Source organism: Dipodomys merriami, unplaced genomic scaffold (assembly GCF_024711535.1).
Source record: "Dipodomys merriami isolate MVZ:Mamm:240054 unplaced genomic scaffold, mDipMer1.0.p SCAF_7, whole genome shotgun sequence".
In the NCBI taxonomy this organism is placed as follows: domain Eukaryota; kingdom Metazoa; phylum Chordata; class Mammalia; order Rodentia; family Heteromyidae; genus Dipodomys; species Dipodomys merriami.
In genome coordinates, this window is record NW_027206290.1 from 55,626,525 (window position 1) to 55,639,805 (window position 13,281).

The window sequence follows — 13,281 nt, forward strand, 5'->3', positions numbered from 1 at the left end:
TCAACTTGTAAAAATATATATCAAGCTAGGTATGGTGGGGTAGATTATAATACAGCATTTGGGAGGCTGAAAAAGAAGGATCTCATGTTTTAGGTCAGTCTGGGCTGTATAAGGAGACCCCATTTCAACAAACAAACAAGTCAAGAACAAAAGAGCAATTTTTTTTTTGGTAGTGGGCCTGGTGCTGTCCCTCAGCTCTTCAGCTCAAGGCTAGAGCTCTACCACTTGAGCCACAGCACCCCTTCCAGCTTTTTCTGCTTATGTGATGCTGAGGAATTGAACCCAGGGCTTCATGCATGCAAGGCAAGCACTCTACCACTGAGCCACCTTCCCAGCCCCAAAAGAACAATTTTTTAAAAACCTACATGAATCATGCCACAGTACAGGTTTATACATGCCTTTTTTTTTTCTTATATTACAGGAGGAAATAAGTCAGTTTTGAAGCTGAGGCAGGACAGAATTTGAGATCAGCCTGGAAACCAAGGCCAAATGCTTAACAAACAGAATAAACAAAACTCCCACAGATGACTACTCCTGCTACAAACTTGAAAAACTCTCAGGGCAGACTTGAGGGTAGAGGGGCACAAGTCAGAGTCTTAGCTGCTCCTATGATAGAAGGAGAGACAATATGAAAGGACAAGGAAGAAGAGTTTGATAATGCAGAAAGAACATTATAGCATCGGTGTTTTCTGATGATAGCAAGATCACATGGGCAGCTCAATTGATTGCTATTTGAGATAATGAGCTTCCCAGCAATGGAAGTATTCAAGCGATGTGTGGACACATTCTAAGGATGCCAAACTAGACCCTCATCCCCAATGTTAGCTCCTGTCTATTCCAACTTTAAGCAGAGGTTTTCCAAAGGATTGGCCTAATTTTATATCCTACTTTTGACATTATAACAAAGGCAAAAGCTGGCCTTTTGCATATACTAACAATATTCATAAACACTTATCAGGTCTGATTGAAAAGAGAATGAAAAAGCATATTAGATGGGAAGGAAAAACTGGGAGTGAGGGAAGGGGTGACATTGACCCAAAAGAAATGTATTCATTACCTGACTTATGTAACTATAACCCTTCTGTACTTCATCTTTTTTTTTTTTTTTTTTTTTTTTGTCGGTCGTGGGGCTTGAACTCTGGGCCTGGGCGTTATCCCTTAGCTCTTCAGCTCAAGGCGAGCGCTCTACCACTTGAGCTACAGCACCACTTCCGTTTTTCTGGTGGTTTTATTGGAGATAGGAGTCTCACGGTCTCTCCTGCCCGGGATGGCTTTGAACCGCGATCCTCAGATCTCAGCCTCCTGAGTAGCTAGGATTACAGGCGTGAGCCACCAGCGCCCGGCTTGTACTTCATCTTTAGAGTAACAATTTAAAAAGAAAATATAAAATGAAAAAAACACATTACAATTCATTTCTTCCGAATAAACACCTAGCAAGTATAGATATGCATCCCACAACTATAAAGTAAAATGTAATTCTCCATTCCCAGACCCCTAAAGTTTGCATTGATTTTTGAGATTTCTATGCATACATCCTATACTTTTCTAATATTTTCAAATAGTTTTAAAAATAGACCAAGTGGTCCAGGCACTCATCGATTTGAAATCCAGTGTTTTTAAATATATTTAAAAAAAAACACTCTTTTAAAAATAGAATTAACTGCTTCTTGGATAAAGAATTTTGAATGAAGTTTTGAAGACTCAAAGATGGGGGATAATTCTGTGATTTCATAATTTCACTTTTTTTTTTTTTTTTGTTTTTTTTACTCTTTCATTCAACCAAGCTCTTTCTGTCTTGCAAACCTCGTTTGTTGGCAGATAAAAATACATCTACAGAGTCTCCCTGAAGCTGCGCCACCAGCCTCGTGGCCAAGAGCCGCGCCTGGTTTCCTTGTGCCAGCAAGTCTTCCTCTACCAGTTAATCGGGATCAAAGTCTTTTTTCGTTCTTAGATGGTTTTTCCCTCCGAGAAAAATGTGAAATTCAGAGCTGAATTCAGACAGGGTGAATCCTTGAGGGCAAATCTGGAGCTACGATGAGTCGTGTCTATTTCACAGCCCCAACAGAGCTGTCTGCCCTCCTCCGTGCGCCTCGAGAATACTCTAGCCCAGCCAAGAAATCCGTTACCAAGCTGCGGTGTCCCCAAGGCGGAAGAAGACTGGGGTGGGGGTGGGAAAAAACCCCGCTGTGTGGATTCCAGGGCCTCGTAGGCTAGGTGCGCCATCCCAGGTTACAGGCAAGCGAGGCAGCCGGTTTTGTGAGCTGCGGACGCTGGGACACCCCTGGCCAGGCGCGCCCCGGAGCGCCCCGCAGCTGGCACACTTCTGACCACCCCTGGAGGGACGCACGCTCTGGGCGATGGGGCTGTGCGGATTGCTGGGGGCGCACTGCAGCGGGGCAGCGAGAGGGGCTGCGAGGCCCCCAACCCGAGTACAGGCCCCCTTAGAAATTTAGCTTTCTTTCTTTCTTTCTTTCTTTCTTTCTTTCTTTCTTTCTTTCTTTCTTTCTTTCTTTCTTTCTTTCTTTCTTTCTTTCTCTTTCTTTCTTTTTCTTTCTTCCTTCCTTTCTTCTTTTCTTCCTTTCTCTTTCCTTCCTTCTTTTTTTTGTTTTTTTTTTAAACCAACTTTCTCCCTCTTGGTCTCTCTCCTCCTTCCAGAATAAAGATAAAGGGAAAACAAACAAACAAAAAAAACAACAACAAAATAAAGGTTTCCATTCATCTCCCCGGTTGAGCTGATGAGAGCGCGTACCCACCTTCAATTATTGGCTTCCAGGAAAGAAAGGTGTTTCCCAGCCCCCAAATTTGAGGCTGGGGTGAATAGAGTCGGCGATAACGGGAAAGGGCGAGAAGCTGGGGGCTTGCTTTGAAGCTACGTTTGCGTAACCTACACCTGGCTTTTTTTTCCATTGTGTGTTTGCGGGGGGGGGGGGTGAAGGGACCCTTGGCGTGGAAGGTCTTGGAGTGGAAGCTGCTTGGGAAGAGCAAGCCTGTGTGGCACAAATCCGTGACAAGGTGTTAGGGAGACGCTGACTTCTCAAATGTATCAGTGTATTTATGCAGGGCTTTGTTGTAGATGGTGGACAATTTAAACACCGCATTTCCCCTTAACGGGTAAGCGTCTCCCTCCGCCTCCCACTTCCGACCACCGAGATTGCACGAAGCCCTGGAGACGATCCACAAAGTCCAGAAAGCGAGCCCCCCCCCAAAATGGGCTTTATCAGAGACAAATCCACTGGTGTGCATTGGGTGGGCTGGGGGGGGGTAGAGAGACACCTCGTGGGAGGCCCCAATTCACGGGAGGGGTCCCGGGAAAGCGGATCTGGATTTTTTTTTTTTTGAACTTTCAAAGAGTTCGTTTTGAGGTGCAGGTTTTGGGGAACGGAGGAGGCAGGGGTTTTGATTGTTTTTTTAAAGTTCTCCCCCCTCACTTTTTTTTTTTTTTTTGAAGAAGAGGAGTGGGGACGAATCAGACGTTAAATTCTTTTGCAAACATTCATGCCTAAGGAAGGGCTGGAACAAGCAACCCCGGCCGCCGGAACCGGTCGGACAGGTAGCGAGCTTGTTGACACCGTTATGTTGCAGGGCGCATGCTCGCTCCCAAGTTTCCTGGTGCCTTTTCTATTTCACCTTATGAAACTTTTTCCCCGGCGTGGTATCAACCGCGATTTAAGGCATAGGTGTCGCCGAGCCTGGAGGCTGGGAGTCGCCGAGAGTGCGGGGGAGAGGCCCGGGCCACACACCGCGGCCAGCGCGGGGCGGGAGGGGGTGCTAGTGGTGGTGGAGGAAAAGGGCACGGCGAGGCGGGAAGGTGGGCTCCGGACGCCGGGAGCCCGGGGACCCAGCCGCCACCGCCGCCCCTAGCGGAGAAGCAGCCTGAGCCGCGGGAGAGGGCAGGGCGGAGGGGACCCATCGTCCAGAGAGGGGGATCCTCATCATGCCCAAAGTCTTCTTGGTGAAGAGGAGGAGCCCCGGAGTCTCGGTCCGCAGTTGGGATGAGCTCCCGGATGAGGAAAGGGCAGACACCTACATCCCAGGTGAGAGCCGCGCGGGGGCCGGGCCTGGAAGCGGGGTGCTCTGGGTGGGGGAAGGGGTGGCCGGGTTCGCTCTGCCTTTGGGCCAGAGTTGGGCTCCTCTCCTTCTTTCTGTTGCGGACCTTGGGTGGAGGGGGGTGGTGGGGAGGGGGGGGGGGTCTTCCTGACGGAGGAAAGATGATGCAAATGAGCCTGAGAAACCTGGGCAACGCCGAGATCCCTTTCCCCCTAGTTAGAGCCTCTAATTGCCCGGCGGCGGGACCGTTGGCTGCTGCGCGGGCCGGGGGTGTCCCCAGGAAGGGGGTTGAAGGCCAGAAAGGGTTCACCCCAATCCCCCATCTTCCAGGGAGTGCAGAAAGGGTCCGCCATGCACCCACCCCTGCCCCTCGCCCCGCGGGCTGGGGGGGGGGGGCAGGTCAGATCCGCCGCCTCTGCTCCAGGGGCGCAGAAGGAAACTTGGCACTCGGGGGAGCCTCCACCGCGCGTGGCCCTCGGGCTCGTGGGCACCGGTGTTGGGGAAGTAGGGGGGTGGTGACGATCGGCTCCCTAGCCCCCCAGCTAGTTCTCGGGACCGATCTGGAGATTGACTCGCCTGCTCCTTCTCCACCGCCCCCCCCCGCCCCGGCCCTACGACGTTGCCCACTTGGCGAGGTGCCCAGGTCCGGGGCGGGGCGGCGGTGGCACCGCCCGCAGGTCAACACTGCCTCGGGCTCCCGGACCTGACACCGCTGGTGTGGGTGTCGGGGGTGCGACCTCTTCCCTTCTCCCTCCCCCTCTCCCCACAGTGGCCTTGGGCTGCCTGCTCCAGGACCCCCCCGAGGACTGCCGCAGCGACGGCGGCAGCAGCAGCGGCGGCGGCAGCAGCAGCGGCAGCTCCGCGGAGCCGGGGAGCGCCGAGAGCAGCTCGTCGCCGCGCGCGCCGGAGTGTGAAACCCCCGAACCCCACCACGCCGAGAGCCCAGATGGACCTCTGGCGGCGAAGCAGCGCCCGGTGGCCAGGTCAAAAATCAAGGTAGGGTGTCGACTCTGCCCTCGCCGCCGCCGTCACCTGCGCCACGCCCTGGCGTCGGGCTCCCCGGGGCTGGCGCCCCTCCCTGCCGCGCCCGCCCGCCCGCCCGCCCGCGCACCCGGCCACCCGCGCCCCGAGCCGGCGGGTCGTGGCGCTCCGGACCCTGCTCCTGTCCTTGCCCCTAGACCGCAGCCAGGGTTCTTGGGCGCGTCCTATCAACGGTGCCGCTGCTCCCCGAGGCGAACGCCTAGGTGTCCCCCGCTTGGCGCTGGGAACTGCCGAGGATCTAGCAGTTACTTCCCTTGTGCGTAAAATCGGATTCGTGGCCAAAGCAGTCCAGGTCTAGGGAGAGAAAGGACACCCTCCGGAATGCAGCCCTCTAGCGCCATGGGGGTCTTCCAGTGGGCATCTTGGCACACAGTGGGCCTCATGCGACTGCAGCTATTTCCAGTGCCAACACGGAGCGCCTGTTAGACGCGAGGCGTGTGTGTGTGTGGGGGGGCACTGACAATTCTTTAGTGAATGAAATTGATGGGTTACAATGGTTGGTTCACCTGCACATTTAGCACTCCTGACCCTGCTAGTTAGTGTCCAGGGTCGCGCCTCAGCTCTCCATCAAGAGTACTAAAATTGTAGGTAACACCTTATCTGGATGCCCATCTGTGCTTTCTTAGGTAGAACTTCCTTGATCACCTGCCCGGATTATCTGCTAAACAACCCCCCCCCCCCCCACCATTAAGAAATCTCGTTCCGTCGACTCCCGCAGTTAGAGGTAGCGCTGGCGTTTTATTAGGCACATAATCTCAGTTCCTAGCCTCTTAACTGAGTTAGAGCCACCTCGTATCAAGCGCTCCAGGCTACTAGGGAGCTCGGGAACATCCTATCACCTCGGCTGAGAAGGTGCTAGGGTAGGAGAATGTAGGCCTTGGCTTAACCTGGCGAAAGTCCCCGCCGTTACTTTCCGGAAGGGAGGCTATTCCTCCCTAAAGCACTTAGCTACCAGGGGGGGAGAGGAAGACGGTGGGGCGGGAAGGAGGGAAGGGCTTGGCTCCAGGGGCGGGCTGGGTTGTATTTGGTTATGAATTGAGATTTAAGACTGGAGCTGGATTCCGCTGGGGAGACTTCTTTAAAGGCTTTGCTAAATAGTGCTAAATTCAAAGCCAGGTGGCGCCAGGCAATTCTGGGCTAGGTGGAGTTAAGTGGGAGGGTACAGTTTGCCCCAGGCTGGTAGATGGCCCTTGGGAAAATTCTGGGGTAGTGTCCCACTTGCATATTTATCACCAGATTAGAAAGACAATTGTGATGTTGTTTGGGGAGCTGCAGAAGCCCGTTACTCCGTCTGGCTCCTCTTCCTCCCCCCAACCTCTCCCCTAGTCCACAACCCCCCCCCCCATCCCTCTAGAGAGAGATTGGAACAATCCCTTCACCAACAATTTGGGAGATCTCTTTCCTGTCCCAGGAAACAGCGAGCACCACTGGAACCTTGGATTAAAAGGAATAAATAAACCTGTGTGCTGGGGTGGGGGTGGGGAAGGGAGGGGATTTGGTACTGCTTGCTTTTGGACCGTTAGCAAGCAGCCTTCATTCCCTTCTTTCCCAGGAAGCTTTTATTTACTGACCCCATTCAGATTCCCATGTCCCCCAAATGGAGACATCTTAGTACCAATATTCTCCAAACCTTAGCTGTGGTGTTGGCGGGTTTTCAAACGGCCATTTTCAAATAATTAATCTTAGCACATGGCGTAACCCTGAACTTCTTTACAAGGCGTGTTGAACTCACAGATTTTCTCCAAGAAAAGTTAGTTGTTTTTGTTGGTTGGTTGGTTGGTTTTGATGCTAGTTCTTTTTTGGTGGTTAATTGAAGATAAGCATTTTCCTGATTTGTGTGTTCTAGATGGCTTTAAACCACTATCCTTGGATCTCAGCCTCCTGAGTAGGTAATATTACAGGCATGAGACATTGGTGCCCAGCAAGAATTAGTTTCTTAACATTATATTAGAAAAACCACCAACTCCGAGTTGTGAGCCTTCTAACTATCCTTCTAGCCTTATTCTTTGTTTTAATAACTCAAAGACTGGGCAGTGGGCTCTTAGGACCAGAGAGGAAAGACAGATTTGAGACGTGTGTGTCCTGCAGAGACAGAGAAACCATCTATGTACGGGGTGCCTACTGTGTGCAAGGCAGCAGCGTGATTAAAAAAAAAGAGCCTCCTATTCTGGTGTTTCTTCCAGAGTCCTCTAACCAGTAGTAGTTAAGCATCTAAACTCTGGGTTTCTCAGTTTGAGCTATGACCTTGAGCAAATCATTCACTCTCTGGGCCTCTTATCTGTAAAATGGAGATAATAATGGTTTTACTTTGTAGATAAGTAGAGGATAAATGAGTTGGGGGAATTTTTTTTTTTTTTTTTTTGGTCCAGTCGTGGGGCCTGAACTCTGGGCCTGGGCACTGTCCCTCAGCTCTCCAGCTCAAGGCTAGCACTCTACCACCTGAGCCACAGCACCAGTTCTGGCTTTTTTCTTTTTGCTTATGTGGTGCTGAGGAATCAAACCCAGGGCCTCATGCATGCAAGGTAAACACTTTACCACTGAGTCACCTTCCCAGCCCTGGAAATTTTTTTTTAATTGAAAAAATGAGTTAATGGGGGGCTGGGAAGGTGGCTCAGTGGTAGAGCACTTGCCTGAGGCCCTGGGTTAGATTACTCAGCACCACATAAGAAAAAAGCCGGAAGTGGCGCTGTGGCTCAAGTGGTAGAGTGCTAGTCTTGAGCTGAAGAGCTGAGGGACAGCGCCCAGGCCCAGAGTTCAGGCCCCACAACCGGACCTAAAAAAAAAAAAAGCACTCAAAGAAAAAATGAGTTAATGGTAGAACATGGTATGTGCCCCTTAACTAGATATTATTTAAGTTAATGAGGAGATGCAAATAATGCTAATACTATTATAGGAGAAAGAGTACCAAACTAGAATTTTTTTTTTTTTTTTTGCCAGACCTGGGGCTTGAACTCAGGGTCTGGGCACTGTCCCTGAGCTTCTTTTGCTCAAGGCTAGCACTCTACAACTTAAGCCACAGTGCCACTTCCGTCCTTTTCTGTTTATGTGGTACTGAGGAATCAAACTCAGGGCCTCATACATGGTAGACAAGCACTTTACGTCTGGGCTATACTCCCAGCATGCAGAAAATTTCTTGATATGAATTTGCAAGCTGTGGAAGTGGGGTGAGTATGGGCAGGCTTTTGAGTGGTGTGAGCTGAGTCCTACAGTTAGAGGAAGAATTGGAGCCAGAGGCTTTTTTTTTTAATTTTTGGTCAGTCATGGGGCTTGGACTCTGGGCCTGGGCACTGTCCCTCAGCTCTTCGGCTCAAAGCTAGCACTCTACCACTTGAGCCACAGCACCACTTCCAGTTTTCTGGAGATTTCTTGGAGATAAGAGTGTCATGACTTTTCTTGTCTGGGCTGGCTTTGAACCTGGATCCTCAGATCTCAGCCTCCTGAGTAGCTAGGATTACAGGCGTGAGCCACTGGTGCTCGGCAGGGCCAGAGTTGGAGGACAAGGTGACGTGGTCAAGGGGCCAAGCCGAGAAATGCAAGTGCTCTTACATAGGCAGAAGAACAGCTCTGGAAGGTTTTTGAGATGAAGACCATCTTACTGGTTATGATCATAGATAAGTTATCTCCTCAAAGCCTCAGTTCACTGACCTATAAAATGGGGCCATAATAGAATCAGTCTCAGGGGAGTAGTGTAGCTTAAGTAAGATAATGGATGCAAAATGTGCCTTCAGAGGTTGTCAGGCAGGAAGTCAGCTGACAGTTACTTACAGCGTTTTTGTAAAGTCCAACATTGTGCTGCCTACAGTAGGGACCTGGGATTGGCCCAGCTGATTGTGTTGATGTGGGGACTGGATCTGGAAAGAATCCCAGCCTAGCTGCCTTTTGATTGTGGGCCTGGGGGCAGGTTGTGAAATTCTCTTTACCTCATAGTTACCTATGAGATACCTACAAGGGTTCTATAATTTTCAAAACAGGTAGTGGTAGGGTGACAACCCCACACATACATCTCAGATACAGGTGGGTCCTGGGATATACCCATCACCTTTATCCTTCAAAGTCTTATCAAAACAAAGTTTGGAGTTAACCTGACTGATACCATTCATTCCTGAGTCAGTGTGGCCGGTAGGACCCTGGTACTAGTAGGGACTGCAAGTGAATATATCCTCTTTCCTCATCCTGTTCTGCCTTTCTTTGCTTCTCCCATGGTTTGTTCTCAGCCTTTATCCTTCAGTGAAGACAGATGTGTGGACTTTTCTCACCCAACAGCCCCCCTCCTTTTTTTTTTTTTTTTTTTCCTGGTACTGGGGCTTAAATTCAGGGCTTTATGCTATTGCTTAGATTTGTTTTTGTTTTTTGTCGGTCATGGGGCTTGGGTGCTATCCCTCAGCTCTTCAGCTCAAGGTAACCAATCTACCACCTGAGCCACAGCACCATTTCTGGTTTTCTAGTGGTTTATTGGAGTTAAGAGTCTCACGGACTTTCCTGCCAGGGCTGGCTTTGAACCATGATTCTCAGGTCTCAGCCTCCTGAGTAGCTAGAATTACAAGTGTAAATCTTTGGCACCCCTGGCTTCCCTATCACTTTTAACTATGGAGAATTTCAAAGGCAAGAGTAATATGCTGGATGTCTGTCACCCATAGCTAGGCCTGCCCACACCTTTTTCACCCTCTCCCTATGTGACTTTGAGACCCATCTTAGATAGACCTCATACTGCAGTTATGTATCTCATAACCACAGACCACTATACATCTGTGGTCCCAGAAGATTACAGTGCTTGTTGACTTCTTAAATCTATGATGTTTGCACAACTGCCTAATGGGGCATTTCTCAGAATGCATTTGTCATTAGGCAATGGCTAACTGTATGTCAATTACAAGTAGATCAGAATGTGCCTCTGAAGACTGTAAGATCCAGTCACACCTGTACAAACTACAGCTATTACGTTGTCCTTGTTAAATGTTTTGTGAATTCCTACTCCTTCCTCCTCTCCAGTTTGCTTAATTAAGTTTGCATATCAGTCTCTCTCTCTCTCTCTCTCTCTCTCTCTCTCTCTCTCTCTCTCTCTCTCTTTCTCTGTCTCTCTCTCTCTTTGGTGGAACTGAGGATCAGACTTTGGGTCTCCTTGCTACCCAAGCACTTTAGCTACCCCCCCCCAATAAAGTATCTGTCCTAAGTCTGAAAGAAACATTTATTTATTATTTTTGCCAGTCCTGGGCCTTGAACTTAGGGCCTGGGCATTGCCCCTGCTTAAGGCTAGCACTCTTAACTCTTGAGCCACAGCACCACTTCCGGCCTTTCCTGTTTATGTGGTACTGAGGACTCCAACTAAGGGCTTCATGCATGCTAGGCAAGCACTCTTCCACTAAGCCAAATTCCCAGCCTGCCACTTGGTATTTTTACTCTACCACTTGAGCCACACCATCACTTCTGGCTCTTTGCTGGTTAACTGGAACTAGCAACTTACAGACTCTTCTGCCCAAGCTAGCTTCAAACTTCATTCCTCAGATCTGAGCTTTCTGAGCAGTTAGTGAAAGGATCAATGAAAGGATCTGTCACATCCATGCCAGGGGACCAAGCAGAGGCAAGCAGGCAGAGGAGAAAGATTATTACAAGGTTTGTTAGAGGAGCCATATTTGCCCCGAGAGAGTGCATGGCGGCCTCCACTATCTAGGTAACAGCAGGGGCTGGGGTATAGGAAGTGAGGTGGATGGGAGTTCAGGTGGGTCTGGCTGGAGAGAGGGAGGGGCCAGCAGGTCTGGGTGGAGCTGAGGACATAATGCTTAACAGGATTGTGGGAGGGAGCCACCAGCATCTAAATGCCTTCCTCCTCCTCCTCCTCCTCCTCCTCCTCCTCCTCCTCCTCCTCCTCCTCCTCCTCCTCCTCCTCCTCCTCCTCCTCCTCCTCCTCCTCCTCCTCCTCCTCCTCCTCCTCCTCCTCTTTCTTCTCCTTCTTCTCCTCCTCTTCCTCCTTTTTTTTAATTTTTTATTTTTTATTTTGCCAGTCCTGGGGCTTGAATTCAGGGCCTGGGAATTGTCCCTGGGCTTCTTTTGCTCAAAACTAGCAATCTACCACTTGAGCCACAGAGCCACTTCAGGCTCTTTCTGTTTATGTGGTGCTAAGGAATTGAACCCAGGGCTTCATGTAAGTGAGGCAAGTACTCTACCACTCTACCACTAAGCCACCTTCCCAGCCTCTGCCTTTATTTTAGAAGTTTGACAGGTGATGGGGCTGGGAAGGTGGCTCAGTGGTAGAGCGCTTGCCTTGCATGCATGAGGCCCTGGGTTCGATTCCTCAGCACCACATAAGCAAAAAGAAAAAAGCCGGAAGTGGCACTGTGGCTCAAGTGGTAGAGCGCTAGCCTTGAGCTGAAGAGCTAAGGGACAGCGCCCAGGCCCAGAGTTCAGGCCCCACGACCAGACCCCCCCCAAAAAAAAAAAGAAGTTTGACAGGTGAACTTGGAAGTTGGTCACAGAGCAGCTGAGATCCTTGCTGGTCTAGATGCTCCTGACAGTTTCAGCTGCCTAGATACCATGATTCTTTTATTTTGGTTTGTCTTTGTGTTTACTGCAGAAGCCTGTGTTTCAGAGAACTTTGGGGGGAACTTTGCTTGTTTTTAAAAATGAAAGCTGAGATTCTACAGAGATCAAGACAGCAGAAAAATGCCAAGCCTGGGCCTTGAGGAGTTACACATCACTCTTCATCTTTCCTGCCCTGAACTAATTTCCCAACAGATGTCCTCTACCACCCTTGTGGTGGTTACACCATTTCATTAATAAGCCTTTAGCAAAGTGTTAATTTTGAACTAAGGGTGAGCCTATTAAACTTTTTCAGAAGGTACTATGGTATAAATACTGCCTCTGGCATGTCTGGAGCAGTACCTATAATTAAATGCATTAATAATTCCTGCATCAAAACACACGAACATTGGCACCACATGGAATAAAGCCTGCATGCTGTTACATCAGTGTGGATCAGATTTCACTGTTCAGGGAAATGGGCAGATGCTTGTTGCCAGAAGTTATGAATTTTCAGAGTTACAGGTGAAGAACGGGACCTAGTGACTCACATAAAAGGTTCATTCCCTTTTACTTCCATCAGAGAGAGAAAGGTCCAAAAAGCAAATCGAGAAACAATGAGGTCTTTGCTAATTACCTTGTATTTAGGATCACAGAATTTTGGAGCCGACTTGACTGTAATAGTATTTCTTGAGTGCCAGGTTTTCTTCTTTAACTCTTTAATTTATATCCAAGAAGCAAATATCATTATCTATATTTTGGAGGTGATGAAATTCAGGCTTAGAGATGGCAAATAACTTGTTGACATCCTCAGATCCTAAGTGGTAGAGCAGGATGTACTGAATTGAAGAAGATGGAAAATAGGTTTTGCTCCTAGTTCCTTATACTGCAGGAGAGATCATATAGCACTATTAAATATTTTTATATGAGGGAAAATTGTCACATGGGATATATGTTAAATACAATTTCATATCACACAAATCACCAGGATTAGGTTATTATTCAGTCTTCCCACAATCTATATGTGTGTGTGTGTGTGTGTGTGTGTGTGTGTGGTACTGGGTTTAAACTCAAGTTTTGTACTTGCTAGGCTGATACTCTATTACTTAAACCACAACTCTATCCCTTTTTGCTCTGGTTATTATTATTATTATTTTGTCAGTTGTGGGTCTTGAACTCTGGACCTGGGCACTATCCTTCAGCTCTTCAGCTCAAGGCAAGCACTCTACCCTTGAACCACAGCACCAATTCCAGTTTTCTGGTGGTTAATTGGAGATAAGAGTCTCATGAACGTTCCTGCCTGGACCTTGAACTGTGATACTCAGATCTCAACCTCCTGAGTAGCTAGGATTATAGGTGTGAACCACTGGTGCCCGGCTTCTGTTTTTTTTTTTTTTTTGGGTCCGGTCATGGGCCTGAACTCTGGGCCTGGGTGTGTCCCTGAGCTCTTCAGTTCAACGCTAGCACTCTACCACTTGAGCCACAGTGCCACTTCTGGCTTTTTTTTTTTTTTTTTCTGCTTGTGTGGTGCTGAGGAATCGAACCTAGTTAGTGCCTCATGCATTCAAGGCAAGCGCTCTACCACTGAGCCACCTTTCCAGCCCCTGGTTATTTTTTATCTTACTTTTTGCCTAGGCTTACCTAGACCATGATTCTCCTATTTGTATTTTCTACAGTAAA

At 49.0% G+C, this 13,281-nt stretch overlaps 1 protein-coding gene across 1 annotated transcript in view; it reads left to right on the forward strand.

Moving 5' to 3' along the window:
- The first annotated feature begins 3,783 nt into the window (after positions 1-3,783).
- Ovol2 (ovo like zinc finger 2) overlaps positions 3,784-13,281 on the forward strand; it is a 31,282-nt gene continuing 21,784 nt past the window's right edge. Inside the window, exons 1-2 of the mRNA XM_070006694.1 lie at positions 3,784-4,034; positions 4,817-5,043. Of these exons, the coding sequence (XP_069862795.1) occupies positions 3,935-4,034; positions 4,817-5,043 (327 nt within the window). The 5' untranslated portion in view covers positions 3,784-3,934. The remainder of the gene's footprint in view (positions 4,035-4,816; positions 5,044-13,281) is intronic.